Here is a 16,033-nt window from a genome sequence, read left to right as displayed (position 1 = left end):
CATGCGTCTGCATTGTCTCTGTTTTCATGTTTTCGTCCACCTCTCCGCTTCTCTTGGCGCGTCGACGCCTACTCCAGCGTCCCTCCCTGCTACTGAATTTGGTGAATACGAATGTGGGCAACCCAGCGAAAACACCGGTCACCGATGCCTGCGTGTGTGTCACTACCTCGCAAAAAAAAAGGCATACACATGCATGTACACTTGTAAATATATGTATGTAAATATGTAAATTTTGGATGACATCAGTTGGATTTAAACAGTTGAATTTTGGTATGCGCTGCGTAGAGTTTCCTGCTCTAGTCCTTGACCTTGTGGGACTGTCTCCGTGGCGTTCTTACAAGTGGCCTGTGGGTTTTGACACAGATTCGCTGTTCTGCGTTCCCCTGGTCTGTAGTTAATAACATTAAAGCGTCGTGGTCCAACTCGAATATACTCCCCAAAAAAAGGTGGTTGGGTAAACCTACGAATCGCCTTTTGCGGCAGCGGAAACGCCGCAAATTTAGTCTCTTCCTTCCGAGCCGCCAAGGATGGCGATGAGCCGCAGCAGCTCCAGAAAAAGACCGACAATGTCCTGCACGTTCGCATCCATCACAAAAGAAGGTGAGTGCACTTTTTCGTCTGCAGTGGGCTGTGTGGAGAGGTGGACAGGCGCTCTTTTCCGCGCTGTGAAAAAAAGAAGCTTGTTTGCGTATTCAAAGAGGGGAATCTATCCACGTCACCACGCACACAAGTCTGCAGAGAAAGAGTTCCAGATTCCGCGTCCCGCCGTCGCTGAACCAGCCGTGGCAGATTTCCATCACGAGAAAGAGACGAAAAGCGTCTGCAACGCGCAGGGCCAGCAGACGAAAACAGTAGACACTGTTTTCGCTGCATCCCTTCTTTTGAAACTCTCCTATTTCTATCTTCTCGTATCTGACATGTCACTTCAAAAGCGAGATCTCGTCTCAGACGCCGCCTGTCCTGAGCAGGTGTTTTAAGGCTTCTTCAGGTGTTTTTGAGAATTTTTCAGTTGGGGGTGGAACTGCTTTCAGACCTTTTCGGTCGGTCGAACCTCGGCTTACCACGTAGAGGCAGACGGCCGCGAGAATGTAGTCGTCTTCGTCGAGTGCGACGCGTCCTCGTTTGATGAGGAGATGTGTGTCGATGAGGATGTAGACTCCGTACACGCCGGCGAAGAGAACGCAGGCGAAGATCTGGAACCACATGGCTCGCCAGAAGATCACTCGAAGAAGGCCTGTGTCAGGCAAGAGACGAAACACGAGACACTTTTCTGAGACCCGTGGACGGGTTTTAGGGGTCAGCAGAGACCAGAAGACGTTTGAGAAGATCGCGGTTGCGTCCTCGCACTGCCGTGCTTCGGCTCTGGACTTTTGTCGGTGCAACGTCTCCGAGAGACAGCCAAGATCACCTCCCCCCGCTGTACGTACGCCTCGTCTTGCGATTCCCAAAGCCCTGGAAAACGGCGACACGGCTGGCTGAAGGTGAGCGGTTTTCTTGTCAGACAGCTCTCGCGGAAGAGGGAATAAAACCGCCCCAGAGACGCGGTCAACGGCACATCCTCCGATGAAAGATTTGGAAACTGTACGCCGAGCGAAATGCAAGACGCACAGAGAATGGACACCCGAGGCGCGCGGGCGAGACAAAGAAAGACATCGACACTTCCGCAAGCAGCCAGTGCCGCACGCACCCTCTAAAGCAGATTTAGGCCACAAGAAACGACAGCGGGAGACGTGAACCTCCGCGGCATCAAGTGAGAAACCTGAGAGTGCAGCCGATCTCCTCTTTTTGACAGTTTGGAAGACCACGAAACAGGAGCTCGTCACCGGAGAATGACACGAGTCAGTTGAGGCAGCAAGGCAAGGGGCCCAACAACGCGCCCCGCACGCGCCGCCTCTTGAAGATTCTCGACGTTCTTTTTGTTTTTTCTCATTCTCCCCCTTACCGAGAGCGAAGACACCCCAGAAGAGGAACGAAGCCGCTCCTAGCCAGGACGTGAAGTCGTAGTCCGTTTGGAATCTGCAACACACACATGCGCGGTAACTCTCTTCTCGTTCGCATCTCTGCTGTTTGCGAGTGGCTAACGTCCCGTAAAACAAAACAGAGATACGGGCCACACACGTGTCGGAAGCAAACATCTCCAGGCTCGGTATGAGAGTGATTGTGTGTATGTACATGCAACAGGGTAGCAAACGTGGAGAGGGCTCAATCGCCGTCTCGTCTGTGTCGTGCACCATCTTTATCCACAGCACTTTCCGCGACAAAAAGACGGAAAGAAACACAGATAGCTCTCTCCAGAGACATACGAGAAACTAGACGTCTGGAGATGCACGCAAGAAACTGTAACCCCGAACGGTTAGAGACAGCGTTTCCGGCAAAGAGAAACAACCACGGTGTGGGAGAGGCGGAGAAACGCATCGTCGCTGGGAAGAGCAGATTGGGAAGAACGGGACAAGGCGGCGCGGGGAGCAAACTTTTTTTCAGCGAGGAAGCCGTTTAACCTACGCAAACAGGGTGAGACCTCCAACGATGATCGTCGTGGCGAGAAGAGCCTGTAAAACGATCACCGGGTCTGAAGAAGCGAAAACGAAAAAGCAAAAGCTTCATTCCGTTCCAGGCAGACCCACACAACCTCATCGCTCTTCGTGTGCTGCGATGTGTGTTCCCTCCTTCTCTCTGTCCCTCTCTTTCTCTCCTTTTCTCTCTTTGTCTGGAAGTCTGTCGCTGTGTTTTGCTTACCGTAAACGGAGCACACGGCGCCGACGCAGATGGATTCACAGAGTGTGAAGAAGAGGAGAAGAATGTAATTTTGTGGATAGCGACGCGTAATGCTGGGGTTGCATATCATGGCGAGAAGGACGCCGATCCCGGACAGGCCTCCCAAGAGCAGGAGAATGTCGCCGTTTGTCTGAGAAAAACACGAAAAAAGGCAAGGGAGAGAGGCAGGGAAGAAAAGCGAAAGGTGAGGCGGAGCGACGGAGAGGGGAGATGGAAGAGAGACGGAGAGAGGAAGAAGGAGACAAAAAAAGGGAGAAGGAAAGAAAGAGGAGAGGAGAGAGAGAGGAACACGAGAGAGGAGACAGAGCCTCTCGGGGGGCAAAAGGAGAGCTGCATCTTCGAGTCACAAGGGGCCGGAGGTATCGATTTTTTTCAGCAGTCTCCTTTTTCTTCTTACATGCACCCAGTGCTTCGTGGCGTCATGGACGGAGAAGAGGAGGGCGACGGCGAAGGTGAGCGCAAGTTGCGAACAAATGATTCCGTAAACTTTTCGGACGAACGCGAATCGGATTTCCCGTGCGAGCTTGGCTCCTATCTCGGAGGACCCGGGCAATCCGCCCGCTTCGACGTCGTACGAAGTGTACATGTTGAAGATTTTGAAAAAAGACAAGAAAAAGGGAAGAGCGAGGGGAAGCAAGGAAGGGAGGAAGGAGAGCGACAAACGTTTTCGACAAGGCGGGTCGCGTTTTGAGTCAAGCAAAAACCGTCGCTACGCGGCGACTAGTTCAGCCCCCCCAGCGCCGACGAAAACAAAAGTTCACACACACGCCTTGTGAAGCGTGGAAGCAACGGAGAGGCAGAGTTTAACTTTTTCTGTATGCGGGCCCGTCAGACGAGACGCGCTCTGAGCCTCTCTCTCTGAAGCTTGCGCTTTGACTCGTTCTTTTCGCACGGGAGACACACTCTTTCTCTCGCCCCGGTTACCCGAACGCGGGAAATGCTCGAGGTCAGGCATCCGCAAAAGACACAAAGCGGCAGAAACTCTGAGTTTCGCGCGTGGACAGTTGCTGTTTGCTGGAAAGATGTGTCTCTCTCCACGCAACGAGACAGTCGCGCGTCCGAGAGAGAGCGACGGTTCGCAGAGAGACGAAGCTCGGCGCATGCAGTTTTGTGAGCCTTGTTCCTGCTGCCGAGGCGTTCCCGAAAAAGAAGACGAAAGAACAGAGAAAGACCAGCGAGAACAGAGAGAACGAAAGCCGTTTTTTGCAGAGAGCAACGCGGCGTTTCTGTCTCGCGTTATTCGTGTCTCCTTTATGTGGGGTTTCCTGGCTGGTCCAAGTCTTCCTCGCCCCCTTGCATTTCGCCCGAGGCACACCGGTTTTGAGCGCGTCCTCGCCTCGCTCGAGCTAGCGACGGTCCGTGGGCCAACTCGCGAGATGCGATCGAAAGATCGAAAAGTTCGGAGTTGTGGTTGGAGAGGAAAAAGTCGCGTCGCTTGAATAGAGAGAGGGAGAAAAGAAAATTGGTGCAGTCTCGTCTGTGTGTGTCCCGACGTGTGCGATCGCCGCGGCAGCTGGAGAGGAACAGTCCACGTTTGCATCAGTTTTCGCCAGTTTTTCTCCCTGCACTCCCCCCATCTTTTGAGAGAATTCACCATCTCTTGTCGCCGTGATGAAGGATTGACCCGGCGTCCGAGACCCGAATTTGTTCCCTTTCGGCGCGCACATTCGCGACCCGCAAAACGAGCAAAAAGATCTGCAAGAAAAGCCGCCTCTCTCAGAGCGCCTCCTGGACAGTTGAGATTCTCCTCGTTCCGGAGAACAGGAAGGACCGGAAGCTGTTCCTCGCTTAGAAGCGAGAGAAGGGTTGCCAGACGCTGTAAGCTTTCCTACGCTATTTTTCTCCAGGACAGAGACGACCTCGTAGCTGACCTAGGAGATACTGTGTCGCGAGAGTGTTTTCGGCCTTTCCACCCTTTGGTCCTCTTCGGCTCTCCACCGCCGAGAGTCTGTTTTTGCGCGCCTCCGTCTTCTCCTCTCCTTTCTCTTTCGCGCGCCGCAACGCGGTTTTCCTCGTTCGGTACACCTGGCTTTCTGCAAAAGTCTCACACACTCTGGAGGAAAGTGCCAGTTCACCACCAACAGTAGGCACCAATCTAAGAGGGTGCTGGAGATCTGGAACTCTGCATTTGTCCGTAGTACCCTGTCCATTCGCATGGATATATATAAAACTGTGCGTGCATAGATAGGATAAGCATATACTGTGTAGACGCCCTGTCACCCGAACGCTCGTTCCGAAGCAGTGAAAAGTCTCGATTCTCCACTGCGCATGGTTCCTCGTGGTTCTTCAGAACACAGCATGGCAGGAGTTAATTTTACTGTCGTCGTCACCTCTGCTCTCGGTGTGGCGCTCTGTCTCTACGCCATCAACGTCGAACAGAACTCGGTCCGAGATGCGACTTACCGAGCTTTCTGCGACTTCTCTCCGTATGCCAGCTGCTCAAAGGTGAACCTCGACGCATCTCTCCCTTCATTGTATGCCGCAAACGTGTACATACATACACATACAAACACATATATACACATATATACATATATATACATATATATGCATATATATACATATACATATATGTATGTATATATATATATATATATATGTAGGTGTATGTGTCTCTATGTCTGCGTGTCTAAATAGAGGCGTATGTTCGGACATGACCCTCTTTAGAGTTAAGGGAATATGTGTATATTTGCGTTAATGTAAGTGTGTATCAAGGTGCACATGCGTTGTATAAATAGGTATATATTCATTTCTATATAAAGATCTTCGCGGGTATAAATACACACCAATGCCGTCATTGGTAAGGTTTGTGAGTCGTGGAGAAGGGTTTTTTCCTTGAGGATTCCGAGATTTCTTTCTTTCGAAAAGGGGAAACGACGTCATCCAGCCGTGCACGCATAGATCATTCACTAACAAGTCTCAGAGAGTGTGCACCACCCTGCACATAGAGACATGGACAGGCTGCGTGCATGCACTAAAACGCTGCAAGAGCAAAGCGACTGAGGAAATGGCGTCGTGATCGCGCACGCGATACCCCACAGTCGAGACAGGTTTCTCGCGACCGTTTCTTGTTTCTGCGCTTCTGGATGTCGTGCGTTTGCCCCCAGGTGTTGACAAGCACTCAGAGCCGTCTCCTGACGTATTTCGGGATAGCTGCTCCAGACGGTCATTTCGATTTCCCCAACACGTACTTGGGTAAGGTTTTTTGAGCGTGTACTCCCTGCTTTCTTTTCGACTTTTTCTGCGAGTCTCTCGCCTTCTCTCACTGATTTGCCCACATATCCAGGCCGGTCGCTTCTCCTCCGGATCGCCTGCAAACCGCTTCTCGCGCCCTGGCCCTCTCGGACTCTCGCGTGTTTTTCTATGTCTGGGTTCTTCGCCGCTCCATCTCTTCCGCACACGTCTCTCCGCTGCAGGCTTCGCCGTGCTCGACTCAGTCGCCTCGTCCTCCCTTTTTTCTGTGTGCAGGCTTATTCTTCTACGCCTTCATGCTTACTTTCCCACGCGGGCGACAATACTGTCACTGTCTCTACACTCTTGCTGCAGCTGCCGCCATGGTACCGCAGCTCGCCGAAAATATCCAGCCAAAAGCATGACTCCACATACATACATGTATATCTGGCTGTCTATAGGCACGCATGTATGTATGTATGTATGTATGTATGTATGTATGTATCCATTTTGCATGTACAAAAGCACACCTGCAAGCAGTGTTCGTGTAGGGAGACGGGAGCAGATCATAGACACGCTCCAACTCGCACATTTGTGCAGAAACTCGTCACGTTTCTGGCAAGAGAAAGTAGCACGATGTAGTTACAGTCAGATGAGCGCCAGGACATCTGCGCGCAGAAAGGGATAGAGAGAAAGGAACGGATAGCTCGTGGTGTCTGCTAGGAGGGAGGTAAACAGATTGATCGGCAAGGCGCAGCGGCCATATCAAATAGACAAGCGAAGACACGCAAACACGAGAATCAGAAAACACGGATTCGAAAAGGACATCACCCCGCGGCGAAGAGAGGAACGGGGACTTCTGTCTGGTCCATCCGTTCTCGAGCAGTTTCGAGCGATGTCAAATGAACAGGGCGAGTTCAGGCGGGAAAAGGAAACGCGCTGAGGGAGTGGTGTATTTGTGACTCCACTTGTGATGAGCAAAGCACAGAGGCTTCCCCTCGCTTTTCTACCTGCAGGCCTCTTCTATCTACCTCGCCTACGTTCTCTATGCTGTCTTGCACGACTTCTGCCTCGTTTGCGTCACGTCCTACGTGGTAGGTTGGTTCTCCATATCCGTAAATATATTCATCTACGTAACAACTGTCTATGGATGCCAAACAGAAACACGGTTCGCGCTCTCAGAACCACTTTTCTCGAATCTGTTCCCGTTTCGCATATATATACATATATATAAATGCACGTGTGCACACCTGGTAGATGTCCTAGTTCTCTCCAGCATCCGAAAACAGATTGTATATAAATATGAATGCTTGCCTATACAAGTGTGTGGAAGTTGAATGTGGCGGTTGACATGTTTGTCTGGTGGACACTCCACAGAGAATGGTCGCGTTTTCTGCGGTGGCGAACGTACTAAGGGTGTAGCGGTGCGAGATGAACATCGGGAGGCACGAGTTTTCCTTCCATCTGTCGTCTTCCTGTGAACGGATTGTAATGTTTCGCGTTTGAGGCGTGTCCGTTTTGTGTCGTCTCGTTCAGCTGAATTTAATTCTCCTGGCTGTGACCCTCTTTTCCCGGTCTGAAAGTCGCCAGTTGACTCCGGCGAAGCGGCGCGCAGCGAACAAGAAAAAGATACGGTGAAAACGCCATTTCCTGTTCCGTGTTCCCTTCTTGTAAACGGCGAGAAAGCGATTCGTGTGTGGAAGCGCTGGGGATTTCGCCGTGTCGATACCGCTATCAGGCATAGACGCGAGAAACGGTGTGTGACCAAAACGAGAACTGGCTACAGCTGGCAAGAAGAGAGACGTTGACGATTTTTTTCTCCGATTATCGCCTTCGCTGTCTGCGAGGATCGAGAAAAATAACATTTTGATGTAGCACACCGCGAGCATCTCTTCCTCAAACAAGCACAGCATGGCCACGTTGCCTAAGACTTCCTCAGTGCTCAGTACCGCTGCATTACAGTACCTAGGATACTGAATATGACTCCAGTTAAGCGATACAGACACCACGTTCTTTATGATTGCTGTACACCACCACCACCACCCCACTGAACTGCTATCTATTTTAGGACATATTGAAAGACTCTTTAGTTTTGTAAGAAATTAAAAGATTTTTTAAAACATAAAGATCGTAGCTAGAACTTCTACCACATTATAAGTAGATATGTCTCCGTAGAGTTGATCCGCGATGGAAATCAAAAGAGCTTTCACTGATTGTATTTATGAAAAACGTGGTTGGTTCACCTAGCCAACACGGTCCGTTTGTTTGGGAACAAGTTCCGTGAGTCCTTTGTTGACAGCTTGTACCGTTACATTCAGGAGCATGGCGTTATATTCGGCGATCTTATGTGTCCACACTGGTACCGCTCAAAACGATAAAACAGAGAAATTAGTGCACCTGCGGTACTGCATGTGACTCCAGCGATGAGATACAGACTATGTGGCAGAACGGGCACAAAGGAATTGTGGTGTCTGAAGTTTTTAACCACGCACTAACGTAGATCAGCCATTCCGCATACGCACTGACGCACACTCCCGGATACACGAAACGCAACTGTGCATCCTGATCCGGAAACCGCGTCCCTCCCGGACAAAGACTGGCACGGCAATGTTCCCTTGCCCGTGACGCAATCTGTCCAAGGCCAGTCTCCAAACACACAAGCAACTGCTGAGGGCGGCAGATGACCGATTAGGCTGCTCTCGAGGCCGCAGAGCCACTCTCTCTCCCAGCGACAGTAGGTTGTTCGCCGCAAACGCGTTACCAGCAAATCGCTTTTTGGAGGGTGAACCCTCGTGCCAGCTCAGATTTTAGTATGAAGCGTGGCTCTCGACCCGTCTGCAGCATCCACACTGCTCGTGCAGCGGCTGATCTGGCCTCAGTTCCTCTCGTACTTGACTCAGATTCCGTCAGTCTGCGAGGGAGACCAACGAGAGCTGTTGTGCATGAGCTTTGGTGTGCAGAGCAGGACTCTGTGGGTCAGAAAGTCCTTCAGTGAAGCGAGGTGTGCAAGCTGGAGACGCGAGAGCTGAGATGGCCGGTCTTGCTCGCAGGCAAACCACCGACTCAATACAGCGCACCGGGCTGACTCGACCTCTGGTGGTGTAGCGAGCTGTGCGGTCAGTTTTTGATATCTTCTTGTATAGAGTCAACCGTCTAGAAGCATTCTCGACTGCGGATTTTCGCGATCTTTAGATCTTGTAATCGATACACACGCAGGCAGATCCACGCCGAGCGAGAGGGGGCCTGAAAGACTTCCAGCAGCGTTGATGGCTGGTTGCATCTGTATTAAATACACAGAGAACCAATTGAATCTGCCGAGCGGCCAGCGCACGCACAACCTACTAGGAAGCCGCCATCGATGGAATTTGTGATCAAAGAACCTCTCTGTGAAGCGGCAGGGCCTTCACGAACCGAGGGGCCGGAGACGTTCCTTGAAATCTACCTTGCGGAAGAAGTCGAGGCTGGCTCCGATCGCGAATTCTCAATGGAAAGAGCAGCGGAGGCGCCCGTCCCGTTTCCTATTGGACGGAGCGATGTGGATAGTCTCGGTGACAAACGGTTCAGTGAAGAAAAGCCAGATCCCAGTTCCCCCTCGGCTGCCTCGACTGCGAGCCTCGACTGGGAGGCCCAGACTCTCTCCGCCGTCACCTCGCCGGCGGCTGGGCAGAAATACATTTCGCCTTTCACTGGCAACTATCAAGAGGGGCTTTCCTTTTCACTCTGGAGCTGGGACCGGACTCAACCGACCTATAAGCCCGAGGAACTGTGGTCGCCTTGGGAAGGCTTTAGTTGCGATCGCCTGTCAGACGCTCCCGAAGCGAAAGGCACCAAAAGCCACTACGCGGATTTTCTGCAGGAAACGCAAACTTTTATCGAGAGAGCGAGGAAACCGAGTGCGCTCTCGCTGCACGTGCTTTGCTCCTGAAAGTCTGGGAACGGACAGCGTCAGCATCGGTGGAAGCGTCCTCTGTGTGTGTTCACAGGTGGTGAGGCATCTGAGGACTTGCCGTCAGTATACGGCAGGTGTCCGAGCGAAATGAAAATGAAGTTTTTAGAAATGTGCTGTGGTGGCCCAGCTGGATTCAAACGCGAGAAAGGCGGCGAAGGTCTATCTGTGTGCGCACTTGAGATGCGTCACTGAGTAAGTGACGGCAACAAGTGTAAGTGAAAAAAGTGGCGTGTCTGCGTTCCAGCATATTCCCGTACTGTAGGTCCGTTGTCCAACACGTTCGTAGAGAGAGGAATCAACAGACTGCCGTACTCCGGGGGTGTATCGCTCTCGGAGCAGAAACGTCCTTGCTTCTTAAATCTGCCACTCCTTGTAATACTTTTTCCCCTCGGCTCTTGTCCTGCCGTTCTACGACCCTAATCTCGGTTTCTTCGAGCTCGTTCGACAGACCGGTCGGCGAACGCAGCGGCGCCGCAAACTCAACCACCGTTTGCGCATTCCGTAAGATTCACGTCGTAGAACATCCTCTCGCAGTTTCGACGGCACTGGGCACAGAAGGATATCTTTGGACGTTCCACAAAAGCGTCCACCACTCCCAGGAGCAAGCTTGCTTACCAGTCGCAAGAGCAAATGTAGCACTCGTTTTTCCCAGATTCGGCATTGCTCGCATTTCTGGCAGGCTCGCGTTGCTGCTCGTCCCCAAGAATGCGGTAACGCAACACACTGGCACGTGTGCACGGTTGTGAAAGAGAAGGGGGATTTCGTGCGAGACGGGAACGACAGAGAGCAGCGCCGCACAGATTCACCAAAGGAGCAACTCGCTTACGCGTTCTCCGTGTGTAAACGGGAGACAGCACAAGCACCTAGGGAGGCCGTGACCTGTATAGGCGGTTTTGCGGCTCTGTTTTCAGGGGATTCCACCGCGTTTTCCCTCGAAAAATGTCTGGAACTTCGTGGGGCAGAAGTCGTGCAAGCACTGAGCAGAGCTCGATAGAGGCGCCTACCAAGTGATTGCGCACTCGTATGTGCTCGTTCCCACAAACAAGAATGCGGTTGGGAGTGGACGTGTGAGACGTTCATTTTCGCCAAGATATCAATTGTCCACGTACCCTTGCACGAAGACGTGCAGATCGCTGCTCGTACGGAACTGTTTTCGACCTCACATCAAGCGTGGCAACTAGGGGGGTGTCGGGGACTGTGAGAGCAGACTTTTTGAGGGTTTCTGTTTCTCTTTCTCGTGTTTTTGGAGATTCTCCAACTGAGGCCCACGTTTCAGAGAGACGCGCCTTCTGAAGGAAAAGTGAGATGGGGACCGCCTCTCTGCAGCTCGGCAGTCGGCCAAAGAGATCGAAACACGTTACGTCTGTTACGCTCAACTGGCGGCGGTTTTAAACAGAGGGGAGGAGCACACAGAGGCAGAATAGAGGGTCGGGACGAGAGACAACAGAGCCAAGAGAGTGTCTACAACAAGCGGCAAACAGATTGACAGGAAACCTTTCGGGAATTCGAGAGGGAGCACATGAGGAGCTAACAGGAGGAAAGGTGAGCTCGCCCCAGTCTTTACTTTCAAAGCTTTCTCTTTACAAAAAGAGACAAAAGGTGAGACAAGGACCGAGAAAACCGATTCCTGTCCCACTGCCCGAAAACAATTATTTCTTCTTCGCCGCACTCTTTGCAAGCAGAGCCTTCCGCGCAGCCTCCTCTTCTCTGAACAGAAACCAAACAGAAACCTGCGTACCGCATTTGTGTAGATATGTATCATATGCAGGTAAGCATAGCTGGTAAGTATATATTTACATATATATCTAGAATATTGTGTTTGTGCGCGTGTATCTATATACGGTATCAATGTGTATGCTCCTGCATACGCGCACGCGGGGTACGCATATATATATATATATATATATATATATATATATATGTATTTATACATTCATGAAAGTGTTTGAATCTGCATGCAACTCACCTCGCCTGCTGGCTCTGCTTCTTCTTGAACTCCATGTCAGTCTCGTCTTCACAGCTCGTCTTCTTCGGCTGCTTCAGAGGTTTTTTCTTGCCTCCCTGCGCATGCCAAGACACCACACGAGAGAGAGAAGCGGGCGGTTTCATCGTCTCTGCAAAGCCCAAAGACAGCGCGCAATCGGCATCTTCAGTTGTCGCAGTGAAATTCGATCGACTCCTCAGGGGCGAAAAGACGCGCATACTGCAAACTGTCCAGGTCTCCCCACACCGTCGCAAAGAACAAACAGACGCCGACAAAGCAGAAAAGAGACGAAACGACTACCCGAAAAGGGACGCAAGCCTCAGACAAAAAAAGACAAGAGAGATGCAGCGAGAGAACACCGAGACGGCGGGGCTGAAAACCGCCGTCCACGTGTAAAAAAAAGACAGAAGAGAGGAGGCGGAGCACACGCAGACGCCTAGACGAGACGAGGGGAGTCAGGAGGAAGAGAGCGAGATCCACGAAAAGAGACAGTTCGGTCCCGTATGAAGCATAGATTGCTCGCTGTGCTCGACAACACTTGAGGGAGAATGCGGGAAAACATAGACGGCACGAAAAAGAGAGTACAGCGAGAGTAAACGACGCGAGCGACAGTCCCTTTCGTTGTGCACGAAAAAAAAACAGGACAGAGAGAGCTCGCCTAGTGTCGCCGTCTCGCGTTTCGCGAAGGAGGGACCAGCATCTCCGAAAGCGTCTCCACCATAGCGTTTTGCCAGGCTTCTCTCTTTCTCGCTTGCAAAGATTGACGTGTATGGAAAGAGACTGAGCAAGCAAATGGGCACACGGATTCCCAGGCGCCGCTAAAAATACTGCTCTCTCGGAGAGTAGAACCCAAGAAAACCCGCTTTTCTTGCTTCTCTTCCCTTCTTACTTGGTTTCCGGTCGGCATCTTCGCGGACGATTGAGGGAGAAAGGCAGGGAAAAAGACCTAAAACTAAAACGAACAGAAGCGGAGAATTTGAATGGAAAACGAACAACGAATCGTCGATGCAAAATCTCTCTCTCCGCCAGAAAATATACCGTATGTGGCATGCGGAAACAACTCGCGTGCGGGGGGAAGCGGAGGCGGCCGGCGTGCTCTCCAGATCCCCCCGTCCTCTCCTCTCTTTTTCACCCCCTCCTCTGTCTCTGTCTCTTACTTGTCCTTTCTCTCTTGCTTGTCTTTTCTCTCAGTCTTGTCCTTTCTCTCTCACTCTTCCTCGTCGTGTGTTGTCTGGGCGTGGCGCGCAGCAGAGCCAGACTGCGATGGCAACGGGGTTGGCCGGCACGGCTTTTCCAGACTCGTTTTTAGGGATGCTTCTTCCGCCACGCTTTCAACTTCCACTTGTCTCGCGTGTTTTTCTTCGTTGTTCTCTCTCTCTTGTTCTCTATTGCCGGCACATAACGCAAGCAAGCGCCTAGTCAGCTGAGGGAGGCGCAGCCTTTCCCGTAAATTTTGCCAGGGACCGCAGTTGGAGGGAGGCAGACAAAAAATCGAAAAGAAACCGAACAGTGAAAGAACAGAGAGGCCGTTCACATGCTCAGGTGATATCTGTGAGCTCTTTCAGCACGTTGGCCGTGACAGCGCTGATCTCGAGAAGTGTCCCCTCTTCCGTTTCTGCGCTTCCTAGCGATGCTTCAAGTCGACCAGAGGAGAAAGGAACTCGAGAGCGCTAACAGAGTCGCGAACCTAGGTCTAACCGCCTGCGTTCGTAAACAGAGAGTTGACCTGTACAGAGAGGACTGCCTTGTCGATTCACTTTATACTAGAAGCACGTCGGGAGGAGCGCATTTCATCAGGCACCTCGGCGCTACGGATGTGATCGGAAGCACTTTCTACGGAAACGAAGATAAACCTCTGCTGATCGCGGTCGTTGTTGAACATAAGAGGCGGCGACGGCTGTTGCAAAAACACAGATCTTGATTCCCTCTCCAAAGGCTCGCGGTAATGTTTGTTTTTCCCTCCGTTCCCCTTGGCGCCGCCGCGACTGTGCATCCAGAAGTTTCCTTTGAGTGGAGCGGCTTTCCATTTCCACTGGTGTCAACACATCTTTGAGGGGTGACTGCGCCAAGCTCCAGCGGTGGATTGCAGCTTTTCGGTTCTTTTCAAACACGTAGTTCGCGAACCTCCATGTGAGGGCGCGCGCACCATTTGCGGTAGCGATAGGGAAGGAAGAAGAGCGGTTTCACTCACGCTTCGTACGGGAAAGAGACACAGACGCTCATCCTCACGTTTCCGGCTACACCTGCTTTTGGGACCAACGGTTTCGGCAAAGATTCAAAACAGAATCCTCTATAGAGTTTTCTGCGCAGGCGATTGAGAGCCCATCGTCTGTGCATATGCTTGGGAATTCTGGCCATCCGCTCCGACGGCTTGTCGTGTTTCGTCTTGATAGAGTGGGTGCAACTCTAGCACTTTGCAAGTCGATTGGCGGTTAACAAACACGAGGATTCAAATCCGATTCTCACATGCCCGTTACCCCTCCTCCCTGAGAGGGGCTACTCTCTCTGAGCGCGTACGCGTGTCAGTGAAGCTCGACCTAATGCCCAGAGATCTTGACGGTTCCGTTCTCCCGGAGACAGTCTTTTTTGAGTGTCTTTACCTATACATCTCGACAAATCGAGACCAAGGGTGCCGAAGCTCGCAGTGTCGCGTTGGATCTCCCCCCAAAAGCGACGGTACAATGAGTGCGTAACGCACACAAAGGACGCTCTCCACGACGCAGGAACGCTGGAGAACCCGAAACAAAAACGTCGTTGGCAAGTGCCGCTCCTTTCTTTTCTTTAGCCGACACTCAGTTGAAAGTGTTCCAAAACCCTTTTTGTCTTCAGCAAGTAGCCGCAAGACCAGCGCTACCGCGGCTTCAAAGCCGGGCGGGAGACTGGGAAGGATTGCAGAGAGACGGCGTTTCTGACCGATCTTGAGGAAGAAACCGGATGATGTCAAAAAGAAACATTGTCTTCGTACAGGAAATCTCTTTTCTACGCCAGCGTGAATTTTCGCGGTGTAAAAAGGACGCCGTGGCATCGAGTCCCATCGAGCATGAGGCATGCAGACACACGGGGGTTGGACAAGCTGTGCAGCGAACGGTCACTTTTCTCGTCACTTGGTCTTGCATCTCTCTCGTTCCTTTTTCCCCGTCTCCCTTTCCTTCCTCTCCTACCCTCTCCATGTGTGTTTCTCCCAGCTAAAAAACGGGAAGTTTTTGTCCCTTCTTCTTGCCTGGTCTCCAAGGCGCCTCGCAGCAACGCCTCACAGAACCGGAGCTTGAGCGCTGCGGCGAGATTTCTTGCAATCATCGAATTCGTTTCTTGACCCAAATATCTGCCTGGGACACAGTTTTTTCTCTCGCTGACATGACGAGAGAAAGAAACACGACTGGGAAATCTCGCCTTTCTTCGGTCTCAGACCAGTGCTTTTGATTCCGCCGACTTGATATCCCGTCTCTCCAAGAGACACAAGACCAAACATGGATTGAGCTGGCGTCAAGTTCTAGATTCTCTTCCCTTTCCACGAACCATTCCCTCCTCTCTTGTTTTTCTTGCTGTGAATCGATTTCTTCAAAGTATTTCTTTCCATCCCCTTCCCTCTCCGTTTACACGACCGGTCTCGCCCAAGACCTCCGGCTGCTTGGCTAGTCCCTGGACACCTCGAAGACAGCTCTGTATTTCTTTCCTCGCTCTGTCCACTTCTTTCGCTGCTTCTTCCTTTGTCTCTCTGTTTTTGTGCGTTCATTTCGGCCTTGAAAGCGCCGAATGTTTCTCTCCAGGTTTCCCGACCATGTGACGCACGGAGCTACGCGGCGTCTGCCTAGGCGTGCGGCGCCTGGGAAGTGAGATCGTCTCGTTTTTGTCCTTCGTGGATGCTTTGAAGCCGCCGCCCAGGTTGTTCTTCTAGCTCTCCTTTTCAGATTATCGAACTCGACTTCTTCCCCCTTTTCCCTTCGAGCGCGACCTCTGGGCCTCGGACACGCGCGTCACTCTTCCTGGACGACGCGCAGGCTCTCTGGCACCGGATTCTCTTCTCGAAAGATCAGATCGTCTTCTCTCCCGCCTCCCTCCTTCTGACCCTCTCGTGTGTTTCTGTTTCTCCCCCTCTCTTCTTTTCAACTGGTGTGGCTGTGTCCTGGGTTTCTCACGTTCGTCTCTTCCGCCCT

General features: G+C 51.8%; 4 protein-coding genes across 4 annotated transcripts; 2 read left to right on the top strand and 2 right to left on the bottom strand.

Moving 5' to 3' along the window:
- Positions 1-499: 499 nt before the first annotated feature.
- NCLIV_065900 (conserved hypothetical protein) lies at positions 500-3,361 on the bottom strand (the record flags this gene model as incomplete). The annotated part of the gene is made up of 6 exons (XM_003886141.1): positions 500-571; positions 1,062-1,234; positions 1,943-2,016; positions 2,503-2,569; positions 2,737-2,905; positions 3,173-3,361. 6 exons carry the CDS (start codon positions 3,359-3,361, stop codon positions 500-502), a joined length of 744 nt encoding a protein of 247 aa, XP_003886190.1.
- A 1,712-nt stretch (positions 3,362-5,073) lies between these two features.
- Positions 5,074-7,584, top strand: NCLIV_065890 (putative vitamin K epoxide reductase complex subunit 1; the record flags this gene model as incomplete). Its single annotated transcript, XM_003886140.1, has 5 exons — positions 5,074-5,220; positions 5,883-5,970; positions 6,244-6,332; positions 6,963-7,040; positions 7,483-7,584. The coding sequence occupies 5 exons, from the start codon at positions 5,074-5,076 to the stop codon at positions 7,582-7,584; spliced, it is 504 nt and encodes a 167-aa protein (XP_003886189.1).
- Positions 7,585-9,304: 1,720 nt separating this feature from the next.
- On the top strand, positions 9,305-9,871 carry NCLIV_065880 (conserved hypothetical protein; the record flags this gene model as incomplete). The annotated part of the gene is made up of 1 exon (XM_003886139.1): positions 9,305-9,871. The coding sequence occupies one exon, from the start codon at positions 9,305-9,307 to the stop codon at positions 9,869-9,871; it is 567 nt and encodes a 188-aa protein (XP_003886188.1).
- Positions 9,872-11,544: 1,673 nt separating this feature from the next.
- On the bottom strand, positions 11,545-12,786 carry NCLIV_065870 (hypothetical protein; the record flags this gene model as incomplete). The annotated part of the gene is made up of 3 exons (XM_003886138.1): positions 11,545-11,602; positions 11,862-11,956; positions 12,769-12,786. The coding sequence occupies 3 exons, from the start codon at positions 12,784-12,786 to the stop codon at positions 11,545-11,547; spliced, it is 171 nt and encodes a 56-aa protein (XP_003886187.1).
- Positions 12,787-16,033: the final 3,247 nt, after the last annotated feature.

This window comes from Neospora caninum, chromosome XII (genome assembly GCF_000208865.1).
Source record: "Neospora caninum Liverpool complete genome, chromosome XII".
Lineage (NCBI taxonomy): Eukaryota > Apicomplexa > Conoidasida > Eucoccidiorida > Sarcocystidae > Neospora > Neospora caninum.
This window is presented reverse-complemented; position numbering and strand designations above follow the sequence as displayed.